This window comes from Rhinoderma darwinii, chromosome 5 (assembly GCF_050947455.1).
Source record: "Rhinoderma darwinii isolate aRhiDar2 chromosome 5, aRhiDar2.hap1, whole genome shotgun sequence".
Classification (NCBI taxonomy): domain Eukaryota; kingdom Metazoa; phylum Chordata; class Amphibia; order Anura; family Rhinodermatidae; genus Rhinoderma; species Rhinoderma darwinii.
The window spans coordinates 340611403-340628464 of NC_134691.1; the positions used below are offsets into that span (position 1 = coordinate 340611403).

At 43.9% G+C, this 17062-nt stretch overlaps 1 protein-coding gene across 4 annotated transcripts; it reads right to left on the minus strand.

The window, feature by feature from the left end:
- Positions 1–3600: 3600 nt before the first annotated feature.
- Positions 3601–11868, minus strand: LOC142653083 (uncharacterized). Of its 4 annotated transcripts, XM_075828787.1 has the most exons (11): positions 11581–11868; positions 11436–11465; positions 8078–8575; positions 6721–6879; positions 5761–5817; positions 5468–5509; positions 5152–5227; positions 4940–5103; positions 4479–4535; positions 4218–4241; positions 3601–3835 (listed from the first exon to the last, which is right to left on the minus strand). In XM_075828787.1, the coding sequence occupies exons 3-11, from the start codon at positions 8551–8553 to the stop codon at positions 3787–3789; spliced, it is 1104 nt and encodes a 367-aa protein (XP_075684902.1). In that variant the 5' UTR covers positions 8554–8575; positions 11436–11465; positions 11581–11868; the 3' UTR covers positions 3601–3786. The 4 variants fall into 4 exon arrangements, with proteins under 4 accessions (XP_075684902.1, XP_075684900.1, XP_075684903.1 ...); XM_075828785.1 differs by having other exon boundaries at positions 4940–5227; XM_075828788.1 differs by lacking the exon at positions 6721–6879 and having other exon boundaries at positions 4940–5227.
- Positions 11869–17062: the final 5194 nt, after the last annotated feature.

Consider the following 17062-nt stretch of genomic DNA (forward strand, 5'->3'; position numbering starts at 1 on the left):
CACTTTTTACGCCAACTTTTAATAGTTTTGGAAAGTGTCAAAAAAAAAAAAGGCACCACTTTTTTTTACTGCAGTATATTGCTGTCAAATACGCCAACCATGAGAAAGAGGCAAGTGTCCAGCGCGCATGCGCCAACTTTATCAGACCATGTGCGCGATTTTGCTAAATGTTGCCATTTTCTGACCGTAACATAAAATGTTATTTGCGCCCAAAAAAAAAATATGCAGATTGATTTGGTATTTGAGGTTATCTGGGACGTGAACATCTTGTCTTAGGGGCTGCAAATAAAATAAACCAAAAAAGCAATAATTACCTATCCTTGCCCCCGGCGATCCAGCGCTGAAGCTCCAGAGGCAGTCCCAGGGCTTGTTTACGTGCACATACCATGTGACCGCTGCAACCAATCAGCTGCTATATGTTGTATTATTAAGCCAGAAATATGATTTGTCACCCAAGAGCCCCTCTGAGCCCTCTGATTGGCTGCAGCGGTCCCATGCTACTTGCATGTAAACAAGCCCCGGGACTGGCGCTGGAGCCTCAGCGCTGGATCGCCAGGGGCAAAGGATTTAGGGGAGACGTGGGAATATGCCACTAACGTTTTATACTGTGTTTTATGGTGGGGGGTGCGAGACATAGACTATGCAGCGGCCTTTACTGATATAAATGCGATTAGCAGAAGGACATTGGCTTATGGATGAAATTTGCTTAAAATCGGAAGCAAATGTGCTCCCTGAGTGTTTGTCCCCGTATTCTGGATTGCCCTCATTACGATTCGCCTCTGGTAGTGGGTCATCTCTACTCCCTGAAAATCTTTCCAAGATCGGCTTTGTGCAGTAACATGGATACACTGCTTGGGACAATCGTTTATAGATGCGGGTACCTTATTGCCCTGTCACTTGAACCGGTGCTCTATGCTTCCTGCATATGCACCCTCTATGGTTCTATGAAGGTTTGGCCATGTAATCATTTTGCCATTGTATGGCAGTATGAGATGGATGAGGGTGCTGTATGGTATTGATATTTGGTATTGTATGGCAGTATGATGAGATGGATGAGGGCACTGTATGGTGGTGATATTTGGCATTATATGGCAGTATGATGAGATGGATGAGGGTACTGTATGGTGGTGATATTTGGCATTGTATGGCAGTATGATGAGATGGATGAGGGCACTGTATAGTGGTGATATTTGGCATTATATGGCAGTATGATGAGATGGATGAGGGTACTGTATGGTGGTGATATTTGGCATTGTATGGCAGTATAATGAGATGGATGAGGGCACTGTATGGTGGGGATATTTGGCATTGTATGGCAGTATAATGAGATGGATGAGGGTACTGTATGGTGGTGATATTTGGCATTGTATGGCAGTATGATGAGATGGATGAGGGCACTGTATGGTGGGGATATTTGGCATTGTATGGCAGTATAATGAGATGGATGAGTGCACTGTATGGTGGTGATATTTGGCATTGTATGTCAGTATAATGAGATGTATGAGGGTACTGTATGGTGGTGATATTTGGCATTGTATGGCAGTATGATGAGATGGATGAGGGTACTGTATGGTGGTGATATTTGGCATTGTATGGCAGTATGATGAGATGGATGAGTGCACTGTATGGTGGTGATATTTGGCATTGTATGTCAGTATAATGAGATGTATGAGGGTACTGTATGGTGGTGATATTTGGCATTGTATGGCAGTATGATGAGATGGATGAGGGCACTGTATGGTGGTGATATTTGGCATTATATGGCAGTATGATGAGATGGATGAGGGTACTGTATGGTGGTGATATTTGGCATTGTATGGCAGTATGATGAGATGGATGAGGGCACTGTATAGTGGTGATATTTGGCATTATATGGCAGTATGATGAGATGGATGAGGGTACTGTATGGTGGTGATATTTGGCATTGTATGGCAGTATAATGAGATGGATGAGGGCACTGTATGGTGGGGATATTTGGCATTGTATGGCAGTATAATGAGATGGATGAGGGTACTGTATGGTGGGGATATTTGGCATTGTATGGCAGTATGATGAGATGGATGAGGGCACTGTATGGTGGGGATATTTGGCATTGTATGGCAGTATAATGAGATGGATGAGTGCACTGTATGGTGGTGATATTTGGCATTGTATGTCAGTATAATGAGATGTATGAGGGTACTGTATGGTGGTGATATTTGGCATTGTATGGCAGTATAATGAGATGTATGAGGGTACTGTATGGTGGTGATATTTGGCATTGTATGGCAGTATAATGAGATGTATGAGGGTGCTGTATGGTGGTGATATTTGGCATTGTATGGCAGTATAATGAGATGGATGAGGGTACTGTATGGTGGTGATAGTTGACATTGTATGGCAGAATGATGAGATGATTGAGGGCACTGTATGGTGGTGATTACTTGTCGTTCAAGTACCAGGGTCCGGGTGTGACTGCTCCTTCTGCTTTACCTATAACTACACCGCTGGTTTGATGAAATTAATGTCTTCTGAAGCACAGATATATAATTTGCCATATAGCCTTCATGTGAGGTATACCTCAGATCTCCTCCCCCCTAGTGAGTGTGGAAGCTGCCTGTCCTGGAAATGATCCCACTTTTATCTTACACTCAGGCTGGTCCGTACAGGTTCTCGTTTGTCTCCCCTCCCCCACATCGGATGCACTTTTTCATGCTCCACCCCTGCGGACCCTGCACTAGACATAACACAGTGTATCAGGTGTTACTTCAATTCCTTCACTAGATCCTCGCTGGTTTCCCTGTGGTGATACATTGTACAGAACCCACTGAAGTCAATGACACTGCCCGTCCTCCACTGCAGTCATGCTCGGCCTGAATCGTTCACATGTGATCGGATTGTCAGAATGGCTTTACACGACCCATTACATGTCTCAAAGGGGAACAGTCACCATAATGGTCAACTACTGGGAACAACTGCACTCAACATACAGCTTCCCAGTGCCGGTGGGGGAGGGGGACCAACAAGGAGACTCCACTGAGTAAGGAACAATGAATAATATTTTATTTTCTGCCATTTTCCTGAAGATTTTCCGTTCTTACAAGTAAAATGTTATAAACTTTTCCGTGGCCATCCATGGAATATCTAGTAATTCACCATATACCGAGTTCTTGAACGAGGGGCCGAGGGTTTTTGTCTGGAGTCTTTGCTGTCAGTCCGGGAGGGTCAGACTTCCGCAGGATCAGGCTGAAGCTGGTTCTTGTCCCTGCTCGGTGCGGTTACTGGAAGTCCTGGAGAGCGCGATGGTCTCGGTCGGAGAGCGGAAATGAGATTCCGGGGTGGAACAGTCTGCTAGATAAGAAAAGTGCGTTACAAAGTATACAGCTCCACCTGTAAGAGAGCAGCATTGTAGATTTACTTCATTCATCTGATACTGAGCTGATACTGTAGTCACTACCAGAGCTGCATCCACCAGAACTGAACATCCATTAGCATTTTTCCTATACATCTATAATGTACTGCTGCATTGCATTCTTGGAGATGTTTGGTTTACACTATACACTAAGTAAATACAATAATGGGAAACCTCCAATAATAATGTTCTGGCCAACAAACCTGTTCTTCATCTGGATCCTCAGGGGTGGGCGATCTAGTACTTCACTGCAGGAACGCCCTCTGGTGCGGCTTTGGACCGGGGGGCACTGGACAGCGCTGTATGACTCCTGGTTGTCTGTTGCAACAGATGACAATGTCCAGAGGAACTTTCTAATAATTTAGCCTCAGCGACTCCTCACGATGCCGCGCCACTTATTCGATGGTGTCATTGCTGAAGAAGCAGGAAAGAAATCTGGGGAACCTACAGAAAATAAACCCAGGGTGAGACTTTCATGAGAGGGAACGGGTCTTGTGGGGACAGCGGTGACTGGCGAGTAGGGTTTAGACTGGGGCAGGGGGATTACTGGGGTGACCACTTTTGGACAACCTTGGGACACGTCCTGGAGAGATGAGCTAATTATGGGGGTCCTGCGACTAGGTGCCCCCACAATCAGGAGGCAAGACTTGGGAGCTCTCCAGGAAACTCAAGTGTTCAATGTTGGGCTGTAAATGGCCCTCTAAGGGGAGGTCGTCTCTCGGCTCTATCTAATAGATGAGGATCCTGATGGGGGTGATCCTCCTCTATTACCTTTATTGGCCCTAATAAACAAGAGGAAAGGGGTCGTCCATAGTCTTGTACTTACCTTGGTTGTCTATTCTCTCGGATTCTGCGGGGGAAAGATAAGAATTAATCATCAACTCCTACATGAGGAAACATAGGGGGGATCCTAGTGCCTGGAACATCCCCCCCACCCTTGGAGCAGTTTTATTATTTGTAAAAATGTTTTATAATACTCTTTCTGCCGCCACTAGGGGGAGCTCACTGCATTCTGATTTATTATAGACTATAATAGGAGCTCCCCCTAGTGGCCGCTTCAGGTAAACTGAAGGCAACAATCACTCACATGTACTTCTCTTTGTTTCTTCTGAGGCACTTGGGTCTCCACCAACTGCGTCTTGTCCTAAAGGAAAAATCCAGGAAAGTAAGATCAGCTCCATGTGATGAGTGGAGGACACTTCCCAGGATCAGTCTATAAGGTTATGTGCACTGAGATTGAGCTCTGTCTCGTTAAGTCTCCACAGAACGTGACACCTGACAAAGTATTGCAAAAAGTATGTGAACCCCCGGGTTATAGCCGTGGAAATTCAGCTCTGTGTTCTATAAACTTACCAGAACCTCTAAACCAACACCAATTCAAACACGTTTAAGCCCCTCACACACTCCTGTCTGTGGCCACACATAAAGTTCAATGTGGTACAAGACTGGCGCCCTCCAATGGTAGTTCTCTGTACAGCTGGCTATAGATATTCTATGTCTATAATGTCGGCATATAATCAGCTCATTATATCGGGACTGTGCACTCACCTTGTCATGTTCTCAGCGATGACTTCTACCACTTCCTCCTCAACTTCCACCTGCACATCCTCCACGCTTACTATTTCCCCCACTTCCTCCTCTACTTCCTCATCTTCCATGCTTGATATTTCCTCCTCCGTGCTTGATATTTCCTCCTCCGTGCTTGATATTTCCTCCTCCACGCTTGATATTTCCTCCTCCACTTCCTCCTCTACTTCCACATCCTCCACGCTTGATATTTCCTCCTCCACGCTTGATATTTCCTCCTCCTCTTCCTCCAGTTCGACTTTTTCTTTGCTATTAGACATTGAACAAAAATTATATCATCTATTAACAAATTTAGAATTTTCTTCTTGCCTCTGTTGGGGGCGCAGATTATATGGAGATTGTGGAGTAGTTGTTCTGTATCTCTATAACATAATGGGATAAACCTAAATAATCCTGTGTGTAATGTCCTATAATGAGTCGGCGCTAAAGTTTGTGACCCCCTTGGTCTCCAGCAGTTTTAGTTCAACCCCACTCGCTATATACACTTACATGGTATCCATCATATAAGGAGGGTTTTCCACTGTTCTTATTCTATAATAGAAAAAACAGCTGTGGTTAACTGCCACTGCCCATCACTGCCCATATTCCCCTTCAAGTCCCTCTGTAAGGTATAACATACTGCATGTCTGCCTGGCACCCAATGGTAATTACATTATTTACCAGTAATAAATTATATCTACAATCTTTCTGCCGCCACAAGGGGGAGCTCATTGCATGCTGATTTATTATAGACTATAATGGGAGCTCCCCTTAGTGGCCGCTGCAGGTAAACTATCACTCACATGTACTTCTCTCTGCTTCTTCTGAGGCACTTCGGTCTCCACCACCTGCGTCTTGTCCTAAAGGAAAAATGCAGGAAAATAAGATCAGCTCCATGTGATGAGTGGAGGACACTTCCCAGGATAAGTCTATAAGGTTATGTGCACTGAGATTGTCATGTGTTACGTTCGGTGGAGACTTGATGAGACGGAGCTCAAAGTATTGCAAAAAGTGTGAACCCCCCCGGGCTAGTGCCAGGAGAAAGGAGGGGATTGAATGTTCAAACCTCCTACACTGTGTGCCGCCATTTTTTGAGCGACTGCACAGTGTAGGAGGATTAGATACAGTGGTAATCACACCGTATGACACGAACATACACAGACATAACTTACTTGCTCCTGCTGCCTCCGCTCCTAGTCCTTGCTTCTGAACATATGGCCGGAAGCCGCGACCGGAAGTAGTCATCTTACTGTCCGGCCGCGGCTTCCGGTCCACATGAAAATGGCGCCGGATGTCGCTCTGCCGAAGACCTTCCTTTTGGACTGTGTGGGAGCGGCGCATGTGCCATTCCCACACAGACGACGAACGTTGCAGTGAATGGAACGGCTCTCGTTTGCATTCACTATGGGGATGTATGTGCCGTATTCCATCTCTGTATGTGTCATTAATCAACACATACAGAGATGAAAAAAAAAATGACAGCCCCCATAGAGAAGTAAAAGTAAGAACAAAGTAAAACACAAAAACACAAATAAATAAAATTTATTTTAATAACATACTAAAAGCAATAACATATAAAACATTTTTTTTTTCGTGACACCTTCCCTTTAAACCCCTCATACACTCCTGTCTCTGGCCACACCTAAAGTTCAATGTGGTACATGACTGGCGCCCCCAATGGTAGTTCTCTGTACAGCTGGCTATAGATATTATATGTCTATAATGTCTGCATATAATCAGCTCATTATATCTGGACTACTCACCTTGTCATGTTCTCAGCGATGTTCTCTTTATAATCTTCTGCCACTTCCTCCTCAACTTCCACCTGCACATCCTCCACTCTTACTATTTCCTCCTCCTCCTCCTCCTTTTCCTCCACCCTTGATATTTCCTTCTCCTCCACCAGTTCGACTTTTTCCTTTCTATTAGACATTGAACAAAAATTATATCATCTGCTAACTAATCAAAATTTTATTCTGACCTCTATTGGGGGCACAGATTATATGGAGATTGTGGAGTAGTTGTTCTGTATCCCTCTAACGTAATGGGATAAATCTAAAGAATTCTGTGTGTAATGTTCTGTAATGAGTCGGCTCTAAAGTTACATAAAGTTTGTGACCCCATCGGCTCCAGCAGTTTTGGTTCGGCCCCGCTCGCTTTATACACTTACATGGTATCCATAATAAAAGGCGCTGTCAATTTTTTCACAGGCTGGTTAACAGGCACTACCCATATTCCCCTTCATATCCCCCCCCCCCTGTAAGGTATAACATACTGCATGTTTGGCACCCCCCAATGATAATTATATTATTTACCAGTAATAATAAATTATATCTACAATCCATGTCGCTATATAATTAACCCCTTATCTATCTGGACTAATTTACAGAAAAACGTCATCGATATATCGAGTCTCTTAGATAAATATATAGAAATAAACTGCAGAATCTATTTCTTTGTACTTCCACACTAATTATACAGCATAATTCTCCTTTATAATAATATATTTGTACATATGGTGGGACTACTCCTGTGTCACCTCGTAAGGAAGACGCTTATATTCTCTTATTATTCTATAATATAATTACCCTACTGGTATCTCAGATTTGTTCACACTCCACCACCACCAGTTTGAGTAATACAATGAGAAACATTAAATATACAGCTTAGGAATATTCTCATCCATATAAATAATACAATTGGTCGTCATTTCTGAAAACTCATATTTTCATAGTAACAACCAATCAGATCACTGCATTTATATGTATGAAGTCCAGCGACATTATGAAGGTTTCCCTGTTTTCCTGATGAATGAGATCATTGGGGCTCTATGTCCTATGTAACATATTGATAGAATTTGTGGCCTTTTTACTATGGATGTTGCAGATTTATCAAAACTCATGTAAGGTGAAGGAGGAGCAGTTCTGATTGCAACGCTCATTTTTCTATGGCCCATTGGAAAATTAAGATGCGACCTGATTGGTTGTTATGGGCAACGGCACAACTTTTATTTTTGCACCAGTTTTGATAATGCAATTAAATCAACGTCCTGACTCCTTACACAATACTTTACAGGGATATACATACAGCAATAACTGAAAGTCCATCTCTGCCACTTACGCCTTCTCCTCCGTCTCCAGCACATCTTCCTCCTGCTGAATGTTGATCTCCTCCACCTCCGTCCACTCCACCTCCTCCACTTCCACCTCCTCCGTCTCCTGCACCTCCTCCATCTCCTCCAACTCATCTTCATCCTGCTGAATGTTTATCTCCTCCACCTCCGTCCACTCCACCTCCTCCGTCTCCTGCTGAATGTTTATCTCCACCTCCGTCTCCTCCACCTCCTCCATCTCCTCCACATCATCTTCATCCTGCTGAATGTTTATCTCCTCCACCTCCGTCCACTCCACCTCCTCCGTCTCCTGCTGAATGTTTATCTCCACCTCCTCCGTCTCCTGCTGAATGTTTATCTCCACCTCCTCCGGCTCCTCCACCTCCTCCGGCTCCTCCACCTCCTCCGGCTCCAGCTGAATGTTTATCTCCTCCACCTCCGTCCACTCCACCTCCTCCGTCTCCTCCACCTCCTTCTCCATCATCTCTGTTTCACTTCTCTCAATACTAGGGGTAAATAAGACAGCGAGAGTCCATAAGGAAAATCTACTTAAGATCAGACAGTAATTTAGAAGAGAGTGATGAACTAGTCTAATTAACCAGACCCCACCTCAACTTGAACCCGCATCTCAAGACCTGAACCTAGAACTAAAACCACAATACTCATGTTTTCTCTACACCTCCAGACCTGTACACATATCTACTGTATCTACTTACTGATACTTGTCCTCTACCTGGACCGGACCACCAAGACCCAACCTATAGCAGCCACTGAGGACTTCTACAACACCCAAGATCTTCAGTACCAACTTAATGGTAATAATACCCAACCTGTACCTGCAACTCAAGATCGGTACCCACACACAGAGCCCACTCACTGGTATCCAAACAAGAACCCCGTCATTTATAGCAGTTACAGGCGCCTATACCAAGCGGTCAGCTGCCATTTATCAAATAGCGCCGATTTACAGGATACACCAGTCCCCAGAACGACTCAGTGTCTGATGAAGGTCGATTGTGACCGAAACGTCGCACCAAGCCACTGGCATTTACTACAAAAAAATTCAGCTTCAAAAACTGGTGTGCCGAATACTTCTTTCTATGTGCACCCATCAAGTCTAGCGTGATCTTAACTACTTCACATATCTTTCTGTTCGGTTAAATCTTAAAGCCCCCTTTTCCCTTAACCCTTTAAGGACGCAGCCTAGTTTGGGCCTTAAAGAGGCTCTGTCACCACATTATAAGTACCCTATCTCCTCCATAAGGAGATCGGCGCTGTAATGTAGATGACAGCAGTGCTTTTTATTTAGAAAAACTATCTATTTTTACCACTTTATGAGCGATTTTTAGCTTTATGCCAATGAGTTTAGGAGATAGGGCACTTATAATGTGGTGACAGAGCCTCTTTAAGGCTCAGAGCCCATTTTTCAAATCGGACATATTTCACTTTATGTGGTAATAACTTCTAAATGTCTTAAACCTATCCGCGCGATTCTGAGATTGTTTTCTCGTGACACATTGGGCTTTAAATGTTAGTGGTAAAATTTGGTCGATATATTCAGTGTTTATTTGTGAAAAATAGCAAAATTTAGGGAAAATCTGAAAAAAAAATAGCATTTTTCTGAATTTAAATGCATCTGCTTGTAAGACCGGGGGTTATACCACCCAAAATAGTTACTAGTTCACATTTCCCATATGTCTACTATATGTTGTCATCATTTTTTGAACATTATTTTTTTTTTCTAGGACGTTACACAGCTTAGAACATAAGCAGCAATTTCTCATATTTTGAATACAATTTCAAAAGCCTTTTTTTTTAGGTACCAATTCAGTCCTGAAGTGGCTTTGAACCCCATAAAACACCCCATTTTAGAAAGTAGACCCCCTCAACGTATCCAAAACAGCATTTAGAAAGTTTATTAACCCTTTAGGTGTTTCACAGGAATTTAAAGCACAGTAGAGGTGAAATTTACAAATTTCATTTTTGTTATCAGAAAATCCTTTTTATTCAATTTTTTTTTCTGTAAAACAGAAGGTTTTACCAGAGAAAGGCAATTCAATACTTATTGCCAAGATTCTTCGGATTTTAGAAATATCCCACATGTGGCCCTAATGTGGTAATGGACTGAAGCATCGGCCTCAGAAGCAAAGGAGCACCCAGTGGATTATGAGACCTCCTTTTTATTAGGCACCATGTCCGGTTTGAAGAGGTCTTGTGGTGCCAAAACAGTGGAAACCCTCCAAAAGTGACCCTATTTGGCAAACTACACGCCGCAAGGAGTATAGTGCCGAGGGGTATAGTGGACATTTAGATCCCACAGGTTTTTTGCTGCATTTTGTGGAATTAGGCTGTGCAATTGAAAATCACATTCTTCCGATAAAAGGTACGAATTTTTAATTTTGACAAGGAATAAAGGAGAAAAAGCCCCCCCAACATTTGTAAAGCAATTTCTCCTGACTACGGCAATACCCCATATGTGGTAATAAACTTCTGGTAGGACAAACAGCAGAGCTCAGAAAGGCAGGAGAGCTATTTGACGTGTAGATTTTGCTGGATTGGTTTCTGGGCGCCATGTCGCATTTGCAGAGCTTCTGAGGTACCAGTACAGGGGAAACCCCTTAAAAGTGACCTCATTTTGGAAACTGGACACCTTGACTTTGTCATGACCCACTAGGCTTCCGTAGATGGCATAGCCAGATACCACTGTTAGGCATCCGGTTGCCATAGCAGCCATTGGCGCCCAGATAGTGTCGCGGGACGTCAATGGTGCTTTAACCCCTAAGAAGCTGGGAACGCTATTGAACCTGGCTTCTAAGGGGTTAATCGGCGGGGACCACCGCGATCGGTCCCTGCACACTGAGCTGTGATAGCCTGCTGTCAGAAACAGCAGGTATCACAGCTCAAACACGTGCCGGGGAAAGATGGCGCCATGTTAACTCAAGTCAGTACTATTACTGAGCTAAGCGCAAACGATGCGCTCAGCCCGACCTAAATGTATTAAACTGAGTGGGAAGGGGTTAAAAAAAAAAGCAAATGATAAAGGTCTGGCAGTCTCCAGCCACCACTAGGGGGAGCTCACTGCATATGGATTTACACTACTATTGAACTAATAATAGGAGCTGTGTACAGTGAGCTCCCCATAGTGGTGGCTGCAGGAAAATGCTATTACCCAATGTCAAGAAGTAGGAGGGAAGTTCAGGGCCGGGCCCCCTCTCACTATGGGCCCCCTGGCAGTGGCATGTCTCTATGTAATGTGCGTCACTAATAATGTTGGTCCATACAGTGAAGATGAGAATGTCCTCTGGTTAGAAGCAGCTTCTGAGCGTTATCAGACACATTGTACATTTACTGTAAAGATGGATTTACCTGATTCTCTGTAATTCACCAACTCTAAACCTACAAAAGGAGGAAAAGTCAGGGTTTTCCTCAGAAGTGACCATTGCTGAAGAGGACGAGACGTGATAGAAGATAATGAAGGACACAACAGGAGCCACAGACACAGCGGACTTACCTGACACCAACAACTACAACCCTCAAAGGAGTGTCAGCTCTGCAGCTCCTTATATAATGTGAGTGATATCATAATGTGCAGGGGCGGAGCCAACATCCACAACATTCCGTGACATCTTGAGCAGCAGCAACTGATATTTAAAGGGACGGTACAAGGCCGAGCAGCCAATCCAATTCTATATAGAGGAAATGTTCTCTAAATTCTCCCCCTTAGCCCCTGAAGCCTTGGAGAAGGGGAGACAATGTTTTTATTTCTACACAATGTCATTCTGGAGTCATTTCTACTGATTATAACACTGATACATCCAGGACGATCATTCGTATATACAGTATGGGGTCTGTATTATTGGGATATAACATAACACTGGATTGGATGATGGGTGGAGTACAGGATGGACTAATAATGTGTATATAGCAGGTATATAGGCCTATACATTATAACAAACACTTCCATATAATATTCGGATACTTCTAGACCCGCTGCTGTTTCCCAGATGTGATGAGGAGGAGATTGTGAGACTATTATAATATCCTGCGAATTGTTACTCCTCCTTATTAGGACTTTATCTCTGTATAATCTCCAGCTTATAATATCAATTTTCTTCTCTATATTGATACAATTTACTGCTGATACATTGTTATATGTCGTCTCCATTAAAAAGCACCAAAAACCAAAAATCTGTAACCTGCCCCTCTAACTGCTGTGAGACTACAACTTCCAGCATGCCATTCAGCCCTTCCCACTCTGCACGCTATATATAGACAAATATTGGTAGAGATCCTCCCTCAGTGAAGCAGGAAGTACAATTAAACTTTATTGAACAAAGAGGTTACAAAGAATCTTCTCTGTAGGAACGTGGGACGTGCTTAAGCCGTATTGGCTCCATTCAGCTGTGAGTTCATCTGTACACTCCTCTTGCATTCCAGGGGCGGTGTCTTCCTTAGGCGTGTTCCTTATGCAGACTCCATCTTGTTCCATTCAAGTTCTTTGTGGAATATACTGATATATATAAATATGTATGTAAGGATAATATTTTTGCAAACAATATACATGGTAATGATCCCTGACAGTCCCCCCTAAAAATGTTATTACTCTATCCCTGAGTCTTGCCTAGCAACCTACTACTGACCACTCGAACCAGGCGGGTAGGGGTTTTGGATTTCTTCACCAGCTTGAGACGAGCTACTCCTTATGAGTAACCCCCCTTTGTACCTGGACTTCCAAGGTTTCGGAATGGTCCTAACTTTCCCTATTCTCCTCAGGATACAGGATGGTTGTCTTGGTATAATTTACAAACCGCTGCTGGTTCTAATATGTATAATTAATCCAGTCTACATATTTATTAACGGTAATAATTGGGATAAGAGACTCAAATTCAAACACAAAATTTATGAATGGGGAAGAGGGGGGAGGTAGACCTCCAGCTCACCGTTTAGTTGTGTCTGAGTGCAGACAGCGCCCGGATTCCCACGCGGCCAGCGGTAAACAACAGGAAGAAAAAACAGAACCAAGATCCAGCGCTGGGTGTGCGTTAAAAAGGAACTCCTGTTCCAATTTTATTGGTATAACAAAGATAAAAATGATAGAACTATATGGAGTAGTTCTGTGGCAGAGTACAGGAATGAATGTTAGGTGAAGGATAGCAGTAAGCCCTGTTCAAATGTGCCTACGCGTTTCTGACACGTCTGTGTCCTTATTCATGGCATGCAGACTCAAATCCAAACTGGTATGTAGCTACATGTGTATTAGAAGAATTATGACAAGAAGTGGTCACCCCATCAGCCTGGGTGATTGCTACATGTCCCCCCTCAGCACTCTGTGCAATAACACGAAAAAGGATAAGGATGTATATGGTGATAGTCATTCTTTGGAAGAGACCCTCTTGCAGTGCGAGGCGTGGATCCATGTCGGCCTTCATCCCGGCTTGACTGGAGTGGGCGAGATCAGAGGGACCTGGTATGGACCCTCGAATCTGGCTTCTAAGCCCCTCGCCCTCTTGACTGTTGAACCTACTAATATTGGCAATAATCCAAACTTCTCCTCCACGGCACTTGTATTAGTCATAATTGTCGCACTGCCACTTACTGTAAGAATGGGACTTTTACCCCTGCAGATATAACAGGTCATGGGCAGCATCTTCCCCAAACCTAAAGACACCCGAGTAACATAGCCTCCGGGCTCTCATTGCTGCCATGTATTTCTTACATATGAGTGACAACAACCAGTGACCTTCACCTCACACCTCCACATAAAACTCCTCAGATTGGCATATTTAAACACATTATAATTATAAACCTCAGACAATATAAACAATAGGGCCTCAATTAATAATATAATGCTATCACCAATCTCATGCTATCACCCTCAGGTTTTGGGTCCCATCAGTTCATTGCAAGTCCTGTACATCATCGCCCTCTTCTTCTCCTGTCTTCTGCTCTTCTGTGGAGTCAGACTGTACGGTGGTGTCCAGTGGGGGATTTATTATTATCCTCCACCTGGTCACTTACTTTTTAAAACACTTGATACTGCTGACGGATTCACTCAGGTCTTTGGTCTTTACTTTGATCTTTGCTGATGTCATCAGGACTTGGTTTGGTCTTTCTCATCTGTCAGACACCGTCTCTTTTAGTATACGTCAACGGGCTGTACATAGCACTTCATGCTGTGAGCCTGGGGTGAGATCCCATGTAGACGGAGTAGTGGAGTTTTATTGTGAGTACCACAAACCCTGCACATCTGTCCTCTTCCTCTGGAAAGCTTAGAATTGTGACACTGCCGTCAGTTCATGAAAAACGCGTTGTACTGGCTCAGGCTGGTGCCGCATCTCAGTGATGGAGTTCATCATATTAAAATTCTTCTAGTTCGTGTTTACTGGCACTTGCTGGGGACCAAACCCTTGTCAATTGTTAAAATAAATTCTAATCTGGTGATAACATCATCCGCATACACTATAAAAGTTGTTCTAAGTACATACAATAATAATGTCAGGCCCTTAAACGACATCAAACAAACACCTTTATGTAAGAAAAACTTCTCTATTCCACTGGACAGGGCACCTAGACAATGTGTATTTACTGGGTACATTGTATTTGCACTTGGTGTTCCCCTTTTTACAAGATTTATATCTTATTCTCAGCTGATTACCTGGAACATCTCCTATTCACAGAAATATACACAGATTCCACATGTTTATCTGACAATTTTTCTCCCCCTACTCTGGTTTGTTTTACCTGCGAAGGCCTCTCAATGTCTCTTCTCTTCGTGGGAGGCGGGTATGATAAGGTTGGCACCGGTCTGCCAGGACTGTTCTGTAGGCAAATCAAACAGCTCTAACAGAATTTACCAGCATCAGCTGTAAAGCCTGTGACATACCAATTAGATCTTACCACATTGATCCTTGCAGTCTTGGGGCATATGTGAGGTCACACCATCAATGCAAGTGCCATCAAGAGTGCATTGGGTGCTACCGGTTTACCTTCCTTTAGCCGTCCACATTCTGTTAGAATCTGGTTCTCACGCCTTCCGCTCCCAGTTGAACACTTCCTGTGGAGAACAAGCTTTGCATCGCATAATGAGTAATTGAGTTGAAGAAAAACATTAACAATGGCAGATTTATGTTAAACGTTCATACTGGGCAGTAACTAAACCTGATACATACAAACTGATTCTTCTTTTTATTTATTTATATATATATATATATATATATATATATATATATAACAAAAATATTTTCAAATGGGAATCTACTTGCACTGAGAAGTTATCATTTACACAAACATAATACTGACGCCTCAAATAGTCCAATGCTAAGGCTGGTCCAGAACTTTATATAAAACTTAACCTGAGTATTTAATATTCCCACAACACTTTTTGAATATCGTTATTAAACAAACTAACTTTGGAATAACATCTGGAGAACTGCTGACATCTTATTATTGTACAAACACCAGTTCAATACTTGGGATAACACTGTTCCCCTGTCACTACACACAACGTCTGCAGTGGGGAAGATACCGGCCGGCCTTCAGGTCACCCTGAGAACAGGTCTACACATATACGAGCACATTGTCATACACTTCTACCTCGGGTAGTTGTATGTTCTGCAGTCGCTGGGATGGGTAATCTGGCCGGGCTGCACTTTTCACAGGTACCTTTGCTGTTTTTCCTATGTAATACCGTGCGCACATCATGCAGGCTGCTACAAACCTAGTGGTGGCATTATTGTATCCAGGGACAAGCCAATTTACTGACACCTGGCTGCACATACCCTTGTTGTCAGTTCTGTCTTCTCTTGCTCTCTCAATTGGCTTACCCGATGATCCAATAAAGTTACTACTACCAATGGGCCCATAATTGTGGGCGATGCCAAAAGCGTACCTAGAGTCTGTGTAAATGTCGGCCATCTTACCTTCTGCCAGGTTACAGCCTCAGCGAGCACCTCCAGCTCTGCTACTTGAGATGAATGAGAAGGTGAGAGTGGTTCCTGGATAATTTACCTGGTGCCTCGTATCCTGTCTTGTACATGCTGTATATGATAAAGTATTTCTACATTACAAATTTACATTAAAAACCCATGTCACATATAGATAGAACATTTCAAAGGGGTGGCGTCTTCATTCTCTAAAATAAAAACAAATGTTATACACTTTTCCACACTCATCTGATAATCCAGAACTGTCACGAAGCGGGTTAGTGGACCCACTAGGCCGTACCGCCGTAGCAGGGAGGCAGCTGGCCAAACAACAGGAAAACCCCAGAACTACAATGTCCCGCACAAGGGTACCTGGATAGTCCAGACGGTGGCCGCAGCTCTGGCACAGATGGAGAGGGTGCAGCAGATAACGCCAAACGTGGCGGATGACACAGGTGTCGGAGGTTGCGCCAGACGTGGCAGATGACACAGGACGTGGTGGATTCCTCCGGACGTGGCAGATGACACAGGACGAGGCGGATTCCTCCGGACGTGGCAGATGACACAGGACGTGGCACGAATAGATACTAAAGACACAGCACGGAAAACAGGAACAGGGAACAAGGCACGAGTAACAACTGGAACGGGAAACACTAAGGGACCATTTGCAAGACTGGGAAAACTAACAACACTCAGGCAAGGATTAGAAGGCCTGGGGCCTTCTTATAGACCAGGAAATCGTGGCAGTTGATGATGATGACGAGTTCCTATTTGCGCGCGCTGGCCCTTTGAGGCCCGGCATGAGCGTGCGCACGCACCCTACGGGACACAGCAGAATGGAGCGGAAGTGAGCGCTCACGGATCCATGGCTGCGGGCGTCGGGAGGTGAGTAAACCCGACGGCCCGTGGCCATGGACGCTACATTATCCCACCTCTTACGCCCCCTCTTCTTCGGGCCAGAGCGAGAGAGGAACTTTTTAATAAGAGCAGTATCACTGAGGCTCTCTTCTGGCTCCCAGGACCTCTCCTCAGGACCAAACCCTCTCCAGTCCACCAAATAGAAAGTCCTTC

Excerpts from the sequence above, each read along its gene's own strand:
- LOC142653083 (XM_075828785.1), bottom strand. The coding sequence starts at position 8,553 with ATGATGGAGAAGGAGGTGGAGGAGACGGAGGAGGTGGAGTGGACGGAG. Across the intron at positions 5,228-5,467 it reads CCTTATATGATGGATACCAT|CAAAGAAAAAGTCGAACTGG; the intron begins GTAAGTGTATAT and ends AATGTCTAATAG. Across the intron at positions 4,242-4,478 it reads AGAAACAAAGAGAAGTACAT|AATCCGAGAGAATAGACAAC; the intron begins GTGAGTGATTGT and ends TTTCCCCCGCAG.